Source organism: Pinus tabuliformis, chromosome 6 (assembly GCF_031772625.1).
Source record: "Pinus tabuliformis cultivar Carrire ecotype Pingquan chromosome 6, CPIR1, whole genome shotgun sequence".
Taxonomy (NCBI): Eukaryota; Viridiplantae; Streptophyta; class Pinopsida; order Pinales; family Pinaceae; genus Pinus; species Pinus tabuliformis.
The window spans coordinates 172,643,613-172,663,127 of record NC_142292.1 but is presented as its reverse complement, the minus strand read 5'-3'; the positions used below and the strand labels follow the sequence as shown (position 1 = coordinate 172,663,127).

At 37.1% G+C, this 19,515-nt stretch overlaps 1 protein-coding gene across 1 annotated transcript; it reads right to left on the bottom strand.

Annotated features, from left to right (window-relative positions):
- Positions 1 to 864: 864 nt before the first annotated feature.
- LOC149257959 (putative germin-like protein 3-2) lies at positions 865 to 1,687 on the bottom strand. Its single transcript, XM_089370467.1, has one exon. The coding sequence runs from the start codon at positions 1,660 to 1,662 to the stop codon at positions 1,114 to 1,116; it is 549 nt and encodes a 182-aa protein (XP_089226593.1). The 5' UTR covers positions 1,663 to 1,687; the 3' UTR covers positions 865 to 1,113.
- Positions 1,688 to 19,515: the final 17,828 nt, after the last annotated feature.

The following is a 19,515-nucleotide window of genomic DNA, read 5'->3' as shown; positions in this document are numbered from 1 at the left end:
ATCAATTAATCGGTTCTATATATTCCTGTATATAAAAAATTGGAGTTGTCTTTAGTGCGATTTTTTGGACTTTCTGGTGCCAGAATCTGGTGGAAAAATTTGAGGTGAAATCTTGATTTGTGTTATTTAAACTAGTTTTTTTACTGTATATATGGATTGAGCGCGTGGAAAACCCTTGGGACACTTGGATTGCACAAGATTACCCATCAAGCTTGTGATTTCAATAAATTCCTGCAATGTATATATGGATTCAACACCCTCCAAAACCCCTAAGGCACTTCGATTGCACAGGATTAATAAATTCCTGCAATTACACTAGAAAAATGCCACCATAAGAGCTTCCAAAAAGTCACACTAAAAACCACTCCTAATTTTTTTATCAAAATCAAATAAAAGTTTTATGTTTTACAAGAGTTACCATTTTCGTTTGAATTTTAAAACTATTTATTTATAATTAAAATTTAATTTAAAATATTAAATACATAAAGGCCGGAGTGTGTGTTGCATATCCACAAACCTTATGTATACAACCTTAGCAACGCTTACCCACGCTTACCCGCAACATAGAGCCTAGGAAAAGCAGATGATGACCTATGGAAGACATGACCACGAACACTTGCAAAATATTTGTTCCTCGAATTGAGTTTTAGTTAACATTTCATAATGTGCTCAAACATAACAAGAAGATAAACAAATTGAACGTCTTGTCCGTGGTAGAGAATTATATCGAAAGTAAGTGGAGAAAATATGAATGACGATGGGGAGAGGGTGTCCAGATCGAATGAATTTCATTATATGTATATAACAACCAAATTGCAAGGAAGTCTACAGGATAAGTCTGCATAGACGGATATGAAATTAAAGCTGTGAAATTTATTAATCCAAACAAACACCGCCGATTTGCAATATTGAGGTACCATACATTTATGTGGTATATTGGGGTACCATACTTGCATACTAGATAGTAATGACTACCTATTACTCCGTGACTTGAGAGTAATTAGAGAGGGGTTTTATTTTTTATATAAATACCAACTGAACTGAATTGAACAACTAAAGACCAAATCTATTCTGATTGATGCAAAGGAGAAGTGACATCGTCATGAGATGACATCAGGAGGAGGACTTGAATTTGTTTTGGAGACGGTGGACGAGCTTGGAATCGATCTGGAAAGCTCTGGCAAGAACGGAGGCATCAACAGGGGGAGAGGCACCGAACAGTGCGTTGGCCACCAGCTGAGTTCCTGGATTCTGGCTGCTCAGTCCAGAGATGGCCACTGCGTTGACAGAGCCAATGTTGAGTTGGAAGTGCACAAGGCCTTTGGGGAACACGAACACGTCTCCCTTCTCAAGCTTTGTGGCGATCAATGTGTTGTTAGTGGTGATGAAACCAACTGAGAGAGTACCCTCGATGACCACCAAGATTTCGGTGGCCCGCGGATGTATGTGAGGGGGAACGAGGCCGAGAGGAGTAGCGAAATCAATCCGAACCATGGAGATTCCTAAGGTGTTCAGCCCTGGTAGTTCCATGACAGAGGCTGGCGTTACGTTAAATCCCAACATGTTACTTGTATCTCCCGCTTTATCTAGGCCCCTCAACAGGAAGTCCTTTGCTGTAACCATGGCCGCATCCTTGCACGGGAATCCGTTCACACTATTCATCGATGATCACACTATTGATAGCAAACGCATCAGAAATAGAAATACACATCATCAAATGCAAATTTATACCTTTGCTCTTTAAATCAGCGACGCAAATGTCTTGTAAAGGATCTGGATCACCTGCGCGCACAATAACAATACTATTCGCGTATGACAAGATCAGCAGTACTGCAAGGGCTAACGCCGGAAAGGATTCCATGCCTGCAACTCAACTCAACTCACTATTCTTTTCTTTTCTTCCTTACGATTCGATGCTTAAATGATAGATGATGCTGCACTGAGTAGTTCGATGAAGAATGAATTTTGAACGTTCTTCCTTTTCCTTTTATAACGTAGCGGCCATTCCAACAGTGAATTTTGAACGTTCTTCCGATTTTAATACAAGTCTCCCCACCAACAGTGAATGACCCAGTCATGAATGCCGCCTGTATTGACATTAAGAAGTCCAACTTTTAATTTCAGTCTCCGTCGAAGCAAGAGTACTGAGTGACGCACTCTTCACGACGCGGTCACCCGCCTGTATATATTGACATTAAACTTGGTAGCAACTGTGTGAAACGGAGATAACGCGGATCATTACCCACCAACGCCCCTCTACCGCATCTGACCGTGCCAGGATTTTTGGTGTTTTTTGGTTTTCACCGCCTTTACGGCATCCTCATTTTCCCTTCGGGAGAAAGGATCAAGTTATCGAAGACGCATGTAGCTGGGCATTTATTGCCTTATGGTATGCCCGTTATGCATAACATATGGTCATCCAGACTAATACACTGACAATTTGGCATTTCTCCAGCATTCTCTTCCTCAGGTCCTACAATGGATCCGGCAGCTCCTTCATGTATTTATTTATTTCAAAATTAATAATTATTTGACTTTATATAGTCGTTAAGTTATTGGTTTACAATAAAACAAAATATTTTAAATATATCTCTCTCATTTTACCTCTATCAAAACTAATACTCATTAAAAAAAATTAATTAAGAAATTTAATTTAATTTAATTTAATTTTTAACATATAGATTTTTAAATAATAAAAATATGTAAACTCGACATACCCATATTAAACATCATACAATGTTGGTATTTATAATCATTGAATACACAAAGTAAAGCAAACGAGGGTGATGGTGGAGACCTTCTTAGGTCTAATGTCGATGTCCCAAAAAATGTGTTTTCATTTGACAATGAGTAGCAAGTTTGTGTGGTGTTGGATGAGGTCTCACTCCTATGGGCACTCATATTTTGTTTCTGGTTGGCCATGTGTTGGTCTGTTTTCATTGCAATTACAACTATCGACATACTGCATTTTTTGGTTGGGATTAGATCTTTTTTCGAAACTCTGGTGCTTTTTGGCTAGTTGATGGTGGTCATTTGTTTCATGGCTTGATGTCAGGGAGTTTGTTCCAGTGGTGTGGTGGCAAAATTGATGCCTAGGATACTTGCGCTTTGTGACAAATGGATTGTCGTTCATGGATGAGCATGATGCAGGCAACACAGAGGCGGTGTTGCCACTATCGGTGTGGTTGCGTTCTATTTTCTAATTGTTCTTTTGTTCAAATGGTTTCAAGATTCATTAAAGCTAGGGGAAAGCTTTTTTGTATGTATACAATGAGTTTCAATGGATATAGGAAATGATCAAGATCACATATCTCGAACACCCTCTGTGTCCTCATGGATAACTTTTTAATTATGTTTTCTTGATTAATACAAAGGTTTTAAATTCACCAAAAACATTTTTATTATAGTTTGTATGATAAAAAATATGTTTATTCAAAAGGCAAAAAAACAAAAAATCTTAAAAGATAATATTAGTTTGAGAATTATAATTTGGATTACGCTGTAGAATAAATGTTGAAAAAATATCATCTCTTCTAATTTTTAGTGTACATGATTGTTGTAATTATTAACTCTATGGTCAATCAATAATCTTGGTAAATTATTATTTGTTCCCTGGGAACAAATGTTTACGTAATTAACTAGATTTATGTTTATAAGCACATTTCAAGCACGAGAATGTAATAGTGGAAAATTTAAACCTAATAAAATAAAAAAACTCTCTACCATTCGAAGGAGTTAGGTATATAATTGAAAGTGCTAACATAAAGAGGACTTATAGTAGTGGAAGCCATCAACTCATAACAATATTAGATTTCAATATAGTTTGGTAAACTAAATTCTAAATATAGTAGAATCTAGAATTATCTTGCTACTTTCTTTTCAAACATTGTATCATCACAAACACCTTCAAATTTCTACATAATAAAATATTTTAAATGTAAAGGGATATCCAAATTGGTCAATATAGTTAATACCAAAAGCCAAGCCACATCATTCCAAATGGGACAATCTATTTTCTTTTAGAGGAAATAATTCATTAACAAGAATGATGGCATAGATAATAGAACAACACTAATCCAATCGACAAACGAACAATGTTAAAACATTTCCTCGCAATTAGAGCATTTAATTGTCAAACCAAAAACATGACTTACATTTTTTATGTTGTTTGCACTCACACTTTAGGAGGATGTGAAAACTTGAGCATGTTAATTTTTATGAGCCAAGGATTTTAAATATAATTATGATGCTTGAGAGCTCTCAGAAGTAGAAAATATGACTTAGGAGAGCTATGACTATAGTAACTATGACACAAAAGAACTATGAATGTGGGAACTTTGACCCTTCGAAACTACTATGCATAATGACTATGACCTTGAGAAATTTCATCCTCGTGAACTATGAACTCAGGAACTAACCCGAACAGAGTTCCTTTGTTGTTCATGTTCCTTGGGTCATAGTTTCCTTGTCAATTAGGAACTCGGATTGTCATATGAATTATGGCCTTTGTTTGTCAATCATAGTCCTATGGAATAATTCCTTTGTCTAACAAGAACCTTCACTCACAAGAACTATGGACAAAGAGTGGAAGATTCAAACCTAATCAAATATTTTTAGCTCCCTACCATTTGAAGGGGTTAGGTATATTATTTAAAGCACTCACACAAAGGGGACTTATAGCAGTGGAAGGCATCAACTCATAGCAATATTAGGTTTCAACATAGTTTGGTAAACTAAATTCTAATTATAGTAGAATCTAGAATTATCTTCGTACTTTGTTTTCCAAAATTTTATCATCCCAAACACCTTCAAATTTCTACATAATAAAATATTTAAAATATAAAGGAAAATAAAAATAACTCAATATAGTTGATACAAAAATCCAAGCCACAACATTCCAAATGGGGAAAGCTATTTTCTTTGAGAGGAAATAATTCATTAATAAGAATGATGGCCCTCATAATAGAACAACACTCATCCAATCAACAAACAAACAATGTTAAAGCATTTCCTCACAATTGGAGAATTTAATTTCAAACCAAAAACTATGACTTACATATTTTATGTTGTTCACACTCACACTTTATGAGGATGTGAAAACTTGAACATGTTAATTTTTGTGAGTCGTGACCTTTTAAATAGAATAATGATGCTCCAAAGCTCTAACAGATAGAAAATATGACCTAGGAGAACTATGGCTATAGTAAATTTGACACACAAGAACTATCAATGTGGGAACTTTGATCCTTATGAACTATGATGCATAATAACTATGACCTTGACAACTTTGATCCTCATGAGCTATGAACTCAGGAACTATGTCGGTTAGAGTTCCTTTGTTGTTCATAGATCCTTGGGTCATAGTTCCCTTGTCACTTAGGAACTTTGACTGTCATAGGAACTTTGTCGTTTTTTTTCAATCATAGTTCTATGGAATAATTCCTTTGTCTCTCGGGAACCTTGACTCACATGAACTATGAAAAATGCATGAAAAATGCTTTTTAGTTATAGTTATAAGAATTTTCTTGATCGAGAACCTTGATTAGGGAAGTATTTTCGCCAATGACCTATAATCGTATATTCACTCATTGATCAAATTTCTTTCCATTTAGAGTCATTGTGTGAATAATCCCCATTGGTTATAGTTATTGTAGGTTGCAGTTCATGTTAGATAGAGTTCTTAAAGTATAGTTCTTCTTGAATTGATTCAAAATCTATTTTTTCAATTGATCCATTATTTAATAAAACCTTCTTGATATGTTTAATTTTATGTTCTTGTTATTCCTTATCTAAAACCCTTATAACTCGAATTGTTAGAATATTTATTAACCTAACTTTTGTGTTGGGTCATCGATCTAGAACTTTGACTGATAAAAAATAAGACCACAAGAATTGTGGGGAAGGAATGTGTTGACAGTGCCCGATCCTACCAACATGCAAGGGGCTCTCCCTAGTGAAAAGTCCTAATTCGACTTCGCACCATTTTTCTTAGAGATTTGCCTTGGCTGCGATGGTCAACACAAGAGAGTAATGTACATGTACTTTTGAATGAACAAGTGAGCATGCCTTGTGGAATGTTTAGTTGCAGAATGTATCAAGGTTATTTCACTCGAGGGGTAATAAAAGTGAATCATTAAGAGAAGAGCAATAGTAGTGATCTAATAAAGACACATGATTCTAATAAAGACATACGAGCCTATATATCTATATATATATATAGATATATATATATATATATATATATATATATATATATATATATATATATATATATATATATATATATATATATATATATATATATATATATATATATATATAAATGAAAGAATTTTTAACCAACTAGTAAAATAGTTCACATAGAAGTAATGTTCATTAAAGCAAGTACAACACACCTTCAACAAGATACGCACCTAAGCCACCGAAATAGTTCAATTTCTTTAGTATAGATGAAAATGACATATATCAAAAACATTCAAATAATAGTCTTATAGCATTTACGACGTATGCATGAAAGTGTGTTAGCTCAATGATCTTCATGTGAAGCTCATTGAGCCACGGGACATGTGAATAAGATTGGAGTTCGCGTGAAGAACCTATATACACTATATGTGGAGTATTGTGTTGCATCAAGAATTAAGGTGAAGAAGGTGCAAAGATGTGATGTCGGTGAACTTTGGCATAGAAGACTTGCCCATTTTCATCATGGGGCCTTGAGAATTTTGTTGTAGATAACCACATGCCTCCCCAAAGGAGCACTTGAATAGTAGGATGTATGCAAAGGATGTACTTTTGGGAAGTACACAAAATCAACATTCCATGTTTGAGACAAAAAAACACATTCAGTTCTAGAAAGGTTCTACTGTGAGGTGCGTACATGTCGAATGAATTTAAAAATTTCTATGCAAAAAAAGACACCCGGCAAGAGTTGATAGCACCCCACAACCCACACTAGAATGGGGTGGCTAGGATGAAGAACCATAACATTTTTGGAGCAGAGAGGGTGACGTTGCATAACCAAGGCCTACCTCTGCATTTGTGGGCCAAGGCATGCAAAATAACAATCTATTTGTAGAACCAGATTCCTCATTGGATTCTAGGCATGATTACACCAATGGAGGCTTTCTCAGGGAGGAAGTCGAATGTGTCGCACTTCAAGATTTTTGGAGCCTCTGTTTAGTGCTGTGTCTCTAAACAATCAAGGAAGAAGCTAGAGCCAATGACATAATTAGGGCTATTTATGGGTTACAGATGTTATGAAAAATTTATGATTGTTGACAAAAGAATCTTCCATAGACTTAGTAGCCTGGTCGAGAATAATAGAAAGCAAAGAATATATAGTGTCCCTTAGATAAATTGAATAATGGGAAATAGGCTTACTTGGAATTCGTCGCAAGCTTTACTTTCCTCCTGGCTTGTAAGCTCCAATCGTAGCTTCAATTTCTATAACTAGAACCTACACATATATTCAAAACAAGCCAAGGATCCACAACATCTACGTAGCATAATTCAATTACTCTATTCAATGGATCAACAAAGCATTTAAATACATGAATGTAAAAGTAACATACCACATATAGGAAAATGGTATACTCTTTGTATTAGTATGAATAAGAGAGAGTATACAACCAAGAATAGTATTTGAACTTATAGATATCTCCCCAAGTTGATTTGTCCCTTCCTTGTCATAAAGCACACCTCAATGTCACCCTAATGCATGAAGATGATGACTCTCTTAGATTGAAGGCAACAACATGAGGGCATGATCAGTATCCAAAATCCAACCCTGATGTTGTAGATGGCTGTAAATTTATTGGAGAGGGATGGTAGTGTTATCGGGAAAACTAGTGTCCATGCAGAGCTGCTAGTCCCACTAAGATTGGTAGCTATCTTAAAAATAAACAAACTAAAACTACTTTCGCTTTCCTTTATGAGAAGTAGATAAGAGGGGAACAAAGGAGACCAACCTCTGTCTTGCACTTGGCTCCTTGCTTGATTCCTCTCCCTTCTGATAGATCTTTGCCACTCGCTTCCCCGTCTACCTAGCTTCAAAGAGCACCTGTGGAATCAAAGTAGCATAACACTATCCAAGAACAGAGATCTACTATCACAAACAATATAGGACCAGATATATATTGACCACAAAAATGCATATATCATCAATCATACAAGAATGTGGAGGAAAACTTGAATAGCTTTATTAATATCAAGAAAAGCAAAGAGGATTACAACCAATTGTTTTGACCCAGCGTCATCCTCTCAGCAAGAAAGCCCTTCTTCACCTCATGAAAAGCTTAGATCACCCAACACTATGATGTTACACCAAGAAACCAGTAGCACTTCCTTACAAGATACAAAATTCCAGCTCCCTGGATCTCTGGGATGAGGGATCCATATATAGATGATTGCAGGGAGGTGAGTCAGCTTCTGAGATTTGATTAGTGTCCTCTCTCTAATAGTTCTTGATTCCACTTCGATATTGATGATCTCTTACTCATCCTTGGGCGAATTCAGAGAGACAAGTGTCACAGGAGAAGTTTTTGGAAGATTCCATGATCATCCACCTCACAAATTGACTCTGCCATTTGTCCACTCTCGCCCATCGCACCCCATAGAAGGGATTTTTAGTATGCATGGCACCTCCCGTGTGCATTAGGTGGGATGCATTGCACTTTGACCATGGAGTAGGTGAGATGGTCTAGTTTTGACCAGTTTTGAGTAGTTTTTCATGGAGAACTTCTGGGAGATGATGTAATCAGCTGACCTTGTTCTTTTAGGGTATGGAACAACACTTTTAGGGACTTAGGAGCCCTTGGTTTATGGAGATGTTTGATTGGGGTTGGAGTGCCCAAAAATGTCTATAACAGTTGCCCCCTAAAGCATGAGGTCGTTAATCTTTTGAAGTTGGGTGAAATGCTTTATCATGAGGATCCGAAGTTTTTTCGAGCTGGAAGGTGACTTGTAATAAGATACAATACAATACATTATCTTCATAATGTTTTCATGATCTAGATGAGGCGGGCATTCCCATGCTCAGATTTATAAATTCATTTTCATGTACATAAGACAGACAATCGTCTGTGTGCAGACTGATGATTCTGGTTGAGCCATCATCCCTTAGATTGGATGATTATCTGTACAGCAATGATGTACATTTGATGTCTTTATTTTTCTGAATATATATCGCAGCCCAGATGGATGAAACTAGATCCGGGGTCTTCAATCTCGTTTGATCTTCACTCAAAGTACAAGTCGATCCATGTGAGAGATGTTCTGGAGTCGAACATGGAAAGGCATCCCCTGATTACCAACCAATGATGTAAGCTTTTAACAGGCGCGAGAGGAATCACCGATAATGATGATGACCCTCAAGGTACTACAGTACAATTCACGTGGTGTGAATAAGGGACTTGGCATCGAACACCACGCAAAATATTTCGGTCGAAGGCCATTGATGTAAACCTGTCGCCGAAAGTGAGAAACTTGCCATTGAGGTATGCAAGCTTCAAAGTACTGAAAGGGTTGTTCCTAGATCGACTTCCTGGATAATGAGCTGGTGTCGACAAGAAGCGATCCATCATAGGAGGGCCTTAATGAATCCCACATCTACGACACGGAACGGAGCAAATGATTTTAATGGAGGTGAAAACGATCTTGTGATATAAGGTTCAGGGTGGTGGTCATGAAAGAATGGAGCGTAAATGTATTGCAGTGAATGAGACACAGGTGAATTCTCTGAGCGACTTCTCTTGAACATACCGGCGACACTGACATTATGGATTGGTAGCGTTAACCCCGAATGTGGATGGTGTGATGGACCAATGGTGGTATGACCAGTGAATGGAACAACCAAACCCGAATCGGATGTGGAGTGAAAGTTTCATGTTCAAGAGCGACTTGCTACCAATAAAGTTTCTTCAAGTTTTCTTCCCAATTTTTCCCCAGTCATTGCTGACCAGTACCTCTTTATTTTTTTCAAGCTTTAGGAGGATAACATATGCTTGTTCTATAATTTTCCCTTCGGGCAAACCCATCGCTATGTTTTAATGAGCCTAGCGATAGTGAAACTCGTTCTTGTCTGTGTGGACAAGTTTGTCGCTATTCGGTTTTAACGGGTTTAACGACAAAGATAACTCGGCCCTTTTCAATTTTAGAGAGTCTGAAAGGGATGTAAAGAAAACTCCAACAATCTTTTTTCGTCATATAATCCATTAAGTCCGAAAAAGTATAAAATAATACAAAAGGGATGAATTTTTGGTAATTTTAACGAGCCGAACAAAACAAGCGCTCGATCTTTTTGTGTAATAATCCCTCAGGTCCAAAAAGATTAAAATTTAGCAGTTCCGGTCACTTTAACGAGCTAGAGAGGCCAATTACTCGGTAATCTTTTCATATTTTATGAGTCAGATGAAAAGAGCTTAAAGGAGACTCGTTTTTCGAGGAACGAGTGATAAATTTGGGTAGCAGCTGATTCTAGGTAAGGTTTGGAATTTTCCAATCACGGCAGTGTCACAAGGATGGCTAACAGGATCACTCTTCGCAGCTGTTCCTCAAAAAGGGTAAACAATCAAATGGAGGTGAATTATCGGCCAATACAGAGCGGAGGTGATGATGAGAACACGACCAAGGCTTCAAAGGCTGATGATAATGCTTTCACGATGGTTATTTACCGGAAATTGGTTCATTTTTTAATGAATGAGCTTAAACTCTAGGGGAAACATTTTCTCATTGCTTAAGTTTAATTATTAACGAGCTTGAACTCCACATAAAAACGGCTCGATCCAGTCGTATAATAAGGATGTCTCATCTAAGATGCCATTTTTTATGGAGCTTGCACCTTTCAAAGCTTTGCCCCGACGCCTCTCGCATGCAAGCTAGGAATGACCAACTACGCCCCCCTACTTAACTACCAAGATCAATACCAAGGTTAGCTAGGAAACTTTTTCCTTTACTTTGCTGGTGCCATGGTGGCCCCTGTGAAGATGAATGGTCGATTCGACCACTCACCCGACCTAGGCGGTTGAAGTCAACAGAATCATAGAGTTAATGTTAGTTGGTTGTTTCTTGCTTGCTCACAAGAGGTTCGCATGCCCCCAGGTATAGCGAAAAATTACGAGGCTACTAAAGATTGTTCCATCCGCATTGCAGACAAAACACTTCCTCGGCGATGTTTACCAAAATAGACAAAGGTGAGTGGTGCAACTTGCTCCACTCACATAACTTTGACGAAGGAATCTTATTCCAGTCTAATCTCATAAACCAGTCATATATCCTTCGCGGAAACCTACCCTATGCCCAAGGTTTTCTGCCGAAACAGACCAGGGTGCATGCCCCGTGGGTTTTAGTCATGTCCTCCCGATCACTCGCGCTCATCAGGTGGACAGACTGGGGATTGATGAGACATTCCTTGCGTGAAAAGACCATTCAGGGATGGTATTTGACTATTTTCTATGTGTGAGCCGGGGAATGAAAGCTAGTCTACGAGCTTGACCACTCTTCCTTCATGTGGAAAACACATTACTCTAAAGAGTGAGGAGACGATGGCTCCCATGCAATAAATATCATCGCGTCCAAAGAGTAGATTATAATCTAGGGGTCCTTGGACTACCATTATGTTCATGTGAACAATTTTCCTTCTCAATGTTATCGGCACATTGGGAAGGATCCCTAACGGTCAACTGGTTCCTTTGTCAAATCCTGTTAGATTTCTCATCTCAGGCAAAAGCGATGGTGAACCAAGCGCTTTCCAAGCAGTTGAGGAAAGGATACTCACAGAAGCCCCTTCATCTATGATGGTACCGGCCATGATCATTCTATATATTTGTGTAATGATTTGGAATGGTACACTAGCCGGTAAACGGGGTCTGCCTAGTAGGTTCCAATCGAAGGAAACAACTAGGTTTCTTGGAGGTGGGACCGAATAGACGGCTGGATATGACCCTGATGAACTTCCTTCCTACGGTAAAGGAATGGGTAGACTTCTCCCATGTTCATCAGAGTTTGTGTTTACGAAGAGAATTTGAACGGTGTCATTCTTGTTCTCTCCGGTGACTGTATCATCTGAAGATGGACCTTCTGAAGGCAAGATCGGGTCAACTGCAGCCTCAACCTTTTGACTTTTGTCTAGTGTGAATTCAGATGGTTTATCTTCAATGATAGATGCTTCGACTGACCACAATGGCGTGTCAGTTAGATTTTCAACTAGTGATGGACTTGGCAAGAGTTTCTTATATCCAGGAGGAAGCCGTAACGGTGAAACTGGACGGTCGTCCAAAACTCTTTTAGCCTCATCTAGGAAGGGACAACGGTGGACAACGTGATCGCCTTCACACAGTTTACAAGGGAATTTACTTTTCCTTTTCTGTCCCGACATTTCTCTTTCACTAGTTGACGGTGTACTTTCAACATGATCATCAGAGGTTGTTGACACCGGATTGTGCAAACGAGGAGACCAGTCCCTTAAGATTCGAGGGATGCAAGGAAAATCTCGATGATAGTGATCTCCTTTGCAAATGACACATGGAGATTTAGGTTTTGACAGTGCAGTGTCTGGATTTTCACTAGATGATGCCTGGTTGCCCCTTTTCGCCTTTAGCTTCTTCTTCTTCTTATCTTTCTTATCCTTCCCCTTCTTCTCCTTCTTAGTTACTTGATTTTTGGCTTTACCGGCTTCATCAAGCGAAGAGGAAGGAGGAGAGGGAGAATCAGATGAAGTAGAAGGTTGGGGGATAGCTTTGGTATCGTCTAGTTGCTTACTTGATTGCTCAGGAATCACGATGTTGTGAACGACAGAGGTCTAGAAGAGCCATATGGGTAGGCCAATTGTCAATCCTGGAAGCGACAATGTGGCCATATGGGGTGCACCAACATCTCCCCAAGAGGAGAAAGGACTAGGATTTCCTCCATGGGGAAATCCTTGGTTGGTGGACTCCATTTTTCTCAACCTAAGACCAACGTAGGAAAGGTGATGTTTATTCCGATTAAAATAAATTTTAGATGCTTTGACACAACTTGTTTTTTCAATTTTTAAGAGTCGAGGAAAAACAAAAGATGACTCTAGTTGCCTTCAATTTTTAATGAGCTTGAAGTGACAAGTGCTCAGATGGACCTTTTCCTTTAAGGAGTTTGAAAAGGAACGAAAGAGACTACTCTGGAAATCTAGACAGAGGGATTACCGAACCAATCAAAAAACTGCAGAATACTTTTTATGGTACGACAGTCAATCTTCCTGAATGCTGTGTTCAGTGAATCGTGATCGATAGGGCGGCAGACACAGCTTCCTATGGATAAAGGATATAGCCTATTGTAGTCTCCCAATATATACTCGACGGTATGTTGGAGCACAAGTCCGTACTAGCACTTGTTGTCTCAAAGTGGAGGAGTCACCCAACCAGCGATGAAAACAACAGTTACCATGCTTTACGACGCCGGAATATGTCTCTAGCCTAGACTTCTAAATGTTGTGCGTTAGGTTCCAAAGCGTTTTTAGATTCATTAAATTTATTTTACAGTTGATCTTGTTTAAGAAATTTGCCTTTCAGGTTCACCACGTGATGTAGATATACAATTCCTAAAATGCAACCTAAGATGATAAACAATCGTTTAATCTTCTTTTTGCAATGAAAATCCTAGCTACTAAAGAAAGAGAGATGATATTCTTTCAACATAGAGCAGAGAGCACACACTATATGCACTGTCCTAAATCAAACCAAAAAACAGTCTAAATGCAAATGCACATGCATGTATTTGTTTTCAGCCTTCTTAATGTGTGAATGATAAAAAGAAAGCCAAGCACAAATCTGAATTATTTTTCAAAGCGACATTACTAACAAGCTTCTTTTCAAGACAAAATGAAGACAATGATGACACTTTGCGATTTGGAATTGAAAACTTGCTTTCGACACTTGAAAAACTAACTAATTCAAATCAAATACAAGAGTAACAGTGTAATCGACTATCAAGAACAATCAGATTCTCTTCTATGACTGAAAACAACACTTGCGACACTTCCAAATCGAGAAAGGACAGTTCAATTACACTACTTCTTTGTAAAAGAGAACTGAAAATGGCTCAGAATACATAAAAGCATTTAAAGTTCTTTGCACAATGGAGGCGGAATAATGGCAAGGAAGGGGGTTTCCAAGGAGGTCTACTGACTACAGACAGCAAAATTCCTGAATAGAGCCGAAAATAGTGAAGAAAAACCAAAGTCTGGAGGCAAAATTAGCCTTCTCTGACCATCGCACCTGTTACACAGGGATTCCAGTATGCATCCCACCTACAACACTCAGGAAGTGCGATGCATACTAATATCCTTGAAGAGAGGGTGCGATGGTACAGTGCGAGACTTTTGGTCCAGTTCTTGATCACAGTTTGCAGCACAGTTCAGGGATTTAGGCCGAGCAAGTGATAATCAATAAATAAATCACAGGGGTAGATCTAAGGAGGTTACTAGAGCCACCACAAGGGCAATTAGGATGTTCACAAATCAATTGTTTAGTTTATAAACAAAACCCGGAGATGGACTGAAGCAGCATTGATCTAATTTGCACTTGCATAGCAAATGCAGTTCGAAGGCTAGCTGGCTTGACTTCAGGCTCCATCTGTAAGTTTATAAAACAAACAAGTATAGAAAAGCAAACAAGCTATTTGCTCCACAGCGGAGTCGCCATTTTTTTATCAGGAAAACTAGTGTCCAGGCAGAGCTGCTAGTCCCACTAAGATTGGTAGCTATCTTAGAAACAAACAAACTAAAACTACTTTCGTTTTCCTTTATGAGAAGTAGATAAGAGGGGAACAAAGGAGACCAACCTCTGTCTTGCGCTTGGCTCCTTGCTTGATTCCTCTCCCTTCTTATAGATCTTTGCAACTCGCTTCCCCATCTACCCAGCTTCAAAGAGCACCTGTGGAATCAAAGTAGCATAACACTATCCAAGAACAGAGATCTACTATCACAAACAATATAGGACCAGATATATATTGACCACAAAAATGCATATATCATCAATCATACAAGAATGTGGAGGAAAACTTGAATAGCTTTATTAATATCAAGAATAGAAAAGAGGATTACAACAAATTGTTCTGACCCAGCATCATCCTCTCAGCAAGAAAGCCCTTCTCACCTCATGAAAAGCTTAGATCACCCAACACTATGATGTTACACTAAGAAACCAGCAACACTTCCTTACAAGATACAAAATTCCAGCCCCCTGGATCTCTGGGATGAGGGATCCATATATAGATGATTACAGGGAGGTGAGTCAGCTTCTGAGATTTGATTAGTGTCCTCTCTCTGATAGTTCTTGATTCCACTTGGAGATTGATGATCTCTTACTCATCCCTGGGAAAATTCAGAGAGGCAAGTGTCACAGGAGAAGTTTCTGGAAGTTTCCATGATCATCCACCTCGCAAATTGACTCTGCCATTTGTCCACTCTCACCCATCGCACCCCATATAAGGGCTTTTCAGTATGCATCGCACCTCCCGTGTGCATTAGGTGGGATGCATCGCACTTTGACCATGGAGCAGGTGAGATGGTCTAGTTCTGACCAGTTCTGAGTAGTTTTTCATGGAGAACTTCTGGGAGATGATGTAATTAGCTGACCTTGTTCTTTTAGGGTATGGAACAACACTTTTAGGGACTTAGGAGCCCTTGGTTTATGGACATGTTTGATTGGGGTTGCAGTGCCCAAAAATGTCTATAACAGGTAGTTTAGGAATTCTTATTCATTTACCAATCTAGGCTCGATATCCACTTAAGATGGGAACATGAACTCAAGGGATAAGAGGTGAAGTCTCTAAGGTAGGATCAGATAGGATTCAAGCTTCTTATCCAAGGTAAATGGTTAAAATAACTCCAGAAAGCCCCTAGAAGAGGAAGCTTCAAGATCCTTTTTAATTTTCTTGAAATTATAGAATTAGCGCACCCCCAGCAAGGGACAAGTTGTTGCTGATCAACATTGATGCAGAATGGAGAAACATGTTGTTGAGCGCAGGTCTCTAAAGGGGCAGGGTGCATTGGGCCTTAAAAGAATTGATTTTTGGTAGTTAGACCCAGAAACTTAGGGATTTGGAAAGGTCATGCTTAGGGATTTGTGTAGGGATGATGACAACATGGTCACATATGGTGATTGATTTGATTTGCAGTCCTATTGACCAAATTCGATAAAATGGCCTATAAGAGATTGTCCCCCTAAAGTGCAATGTCAGAAACGATAGTTGATGACTAAAGTGATTTACCTTGTTACAAGTTCGGATCAAGAATAACTGGTCAAGTTCATTATTTCTTACAATAAATTTTCATCATCATTTCTTTACTAAGGGACGCATACCCATGCTCAACACATAAGCTAAAATTACATGTAGAATGATCAAGAAGCCACATGTTGGAGGCTCTAGAGCAACATCTCAAGGACAAACAATCTATGCAGGAACCAGTTGGAAGAGTTGTTCGACAAGCAAATCTGCCACAAGTAGATGATGACTCATTCACTTTCATGAGTGAGAGATGGTTTTTCTAGATATGGTAGCTTGTCATGGACCCATTTTGTAAATCATTTGTTACAATTTAAATTACAAAAGTTATGATGTGTTTTTCATTGCTTATTAAAGCAACGATGATGTTTTGGCCTTGTATTGATAGCTGGGGTATTGGTTTCTATTCTGATGTAAACTTGACCAAAGAGTGTGTGTTATAAACTCTTAGTAAGTATCGGGATGCTTGGGTCATGTTTGGTCATGTAATTGAGCATGTAATTTGCAAATATTGTAATACAAGATTGCATAGGATGCAAGTGTTGGTTCATCACTTATAGTGATTAATGATGAACACAAATATTAGTAATTTATAGTGATTAATGATGAACACAAATAAAATAAATATACGACTAAATTAGTTGTTTACAATGATTATTAATGAAAGTAAATGAAATGCATATAAACTACTAAATTAGTTGTTTATATAATGAACATGAAACTATAAAAAAAAAAATATTGCAAATGATTAATTTGTTATTACAAATGACAACTAAATTTTGCATATATTCGACTATTAGTAGTTAATTTACAATATCTTATAACACGACCAAAATTTAGCCATATTTCTTTGGTCATTAATTGGTTTTCTCGGGGGACCATATAGTGATATATCTTGTTATATATTTGGTCATTAATTGCGGCAATTAATGACTAAATCAATGACCAAAAATATGGCCAAATATATGACTAAACATACTACAAAGCGATGAAATTGAGACAACCAATTAATGACTAAGCTAAAAATGATTAAAATTTTGGCGTGTTATAAGATACTGTAAATTAGCTACTACTCGTCACCGACTGAAAAATGGTTGTTTGTATGCAAATTTTAGTCATTTTTTATTAACTAATTAGCCATTTTGTACTAGTGAAATGACAATTCGCCTATTCAATTGGATATGGATTAGTAGGGACAGGTGCCACTACGTGAGGGCCTAGAGGGTACCCAGAGAACCCTAAGGGTGGTAGGAACTCTTGGAAGCCATGGGGTTTGGTACATCCATGGCCGACCAATTTGGTTATCTTGGAGGTAGTGGTGCCACCCAATGGACTGTGAGTGAAAAGAAGGTGGTGCATTAATTGAGTGTGGGGCTAGTGGGGGATGTGAGCCTATTGGTTTAAGGTTGCAAGGGTTTGGTACCTTGGCCCTATCTGTATCTGGTTGTGGATATGTACCTGGATAGAGAAGGTGTTTCCATCATGGAGTAACATCCCTAACTTGAGGGTGATTGAAAGCTAAGAGAGTTGGAGCAACATGGTTTATGGCTAGATGGTATGTCTGAGTCTTGTAGACAGCCAACTGAGTTCATATATAAGTGCTTCAAACTTTATATACATACATGTTTTATGGATTATCCAACATGTTATTTTACTATTTTGTCATTCTATATGTTTTATATTACGATTATGATATCAGAGTCAGAAGCGGTGGCATCGCCGTAATTGGGCTACTAGGGAGTATTACACAAGGCATTATTCTTATTATATCTCATTGATAAATCAATATAGATATATCTATTTTCTTCCTCCCGTTTCCACCACCATGCCCCGTAGCTCCCAAAACCACTCCACTCCCTTGCCCCCTAACCCTCCTACACCAACATGAAAAGGAAAAAACACTCACTGATTTAGTAACCTTTTAACATCTATTAAATAATTAAATTGTATAAATAAAAAATAATATAGTTATACATGAAAACTTTGAAATTGTATTATACCCAAAAGTAATGTATTTTTTTCCATTTTTAAGTAATAATGTGAAAAATATTACATAGAAGTAGATTTTTTTCTATCTTAAAAGATAATACCAAACATGTCAACAAATCAAAATAATTTAATAACATATATGATCAACACCATTACCAACTAATTAATTTTCAGATTTTATGATACTTTAAATCATTATATATTCTTTTATTTAAAAAAACCATGTAGAATATGTATGTGTGGTGGCCTTTTGTGTGTTCAAAAATATATTTTAAGCAACATAAAAACATAATTTGATTAAAAAATATTTGGCTAGATTAAGAGAACTTCAAAAATAGTTAGAAAATGCCTAAACAATAATATGAAATTATAATTGAAAATTTCATATAAATACACACACTTACAAACAAATAATTTGAAATAATTAAATTTTATAAATAAATAATAATGTAATTGCGCATAAATTGAAATGGTATCATACCCAAAAAAACTAGTATATAGTTTTTCTATTTTTAAATAGCAATGTGAAACATATTACATAGAAGTAGATTTTTTCAATTTTGAAAAATAATGTGAAACATGTTACCTATTCAAAATATTTTAATAGTATATATGATAAGCATGGTTACCAACTAATTCTTTTAAGTGATTTATTTACAAATTGTATGATACTCTAAATCATTATATATTTTTTATTAAAAAAATAATATGTAAAATATGTTATATATATATATATATATATATATAAAAGGGTTGAATGCATTTATGCATTCAAAAATATATTTTTAACATAACAAAAATATAAATTGATTAAAAATTATTGGGTTGAATTCCTATAGAAAACATTGAAACAAACTCATAAATAATATAAAATTTCACACATTTATGTGAATATATATGTGTGTGTGTGTGTGTGTGTGTTTATTTTTAAATAACAATGTGAAACATACTATATAGGAGTGGTTTTTTTCTATCTTAAAAAAATAATGTCAAACATGTTAACAACTCAAAATTATTTAAAAATTCCCGAACAGAGTGTGGTACAAGGAAATTAGCAGCATGGGTAGTTGAGCCTGCCACCTTGAAGAATGAGAAAGATTAAAGGTTGGTGGTGGCAACGCCACCCCTGTGCATGCAGACACATGAAATTACTTCAATCTATGATATCAGATGCATGTCATTTTGTAAGGAACAAAGGGACCGAAAACATTGGTTGTATTTGCCTTAGTTTAAATTTGGTATGCTTCCATTGTTAGAAGGTCTTGAAAT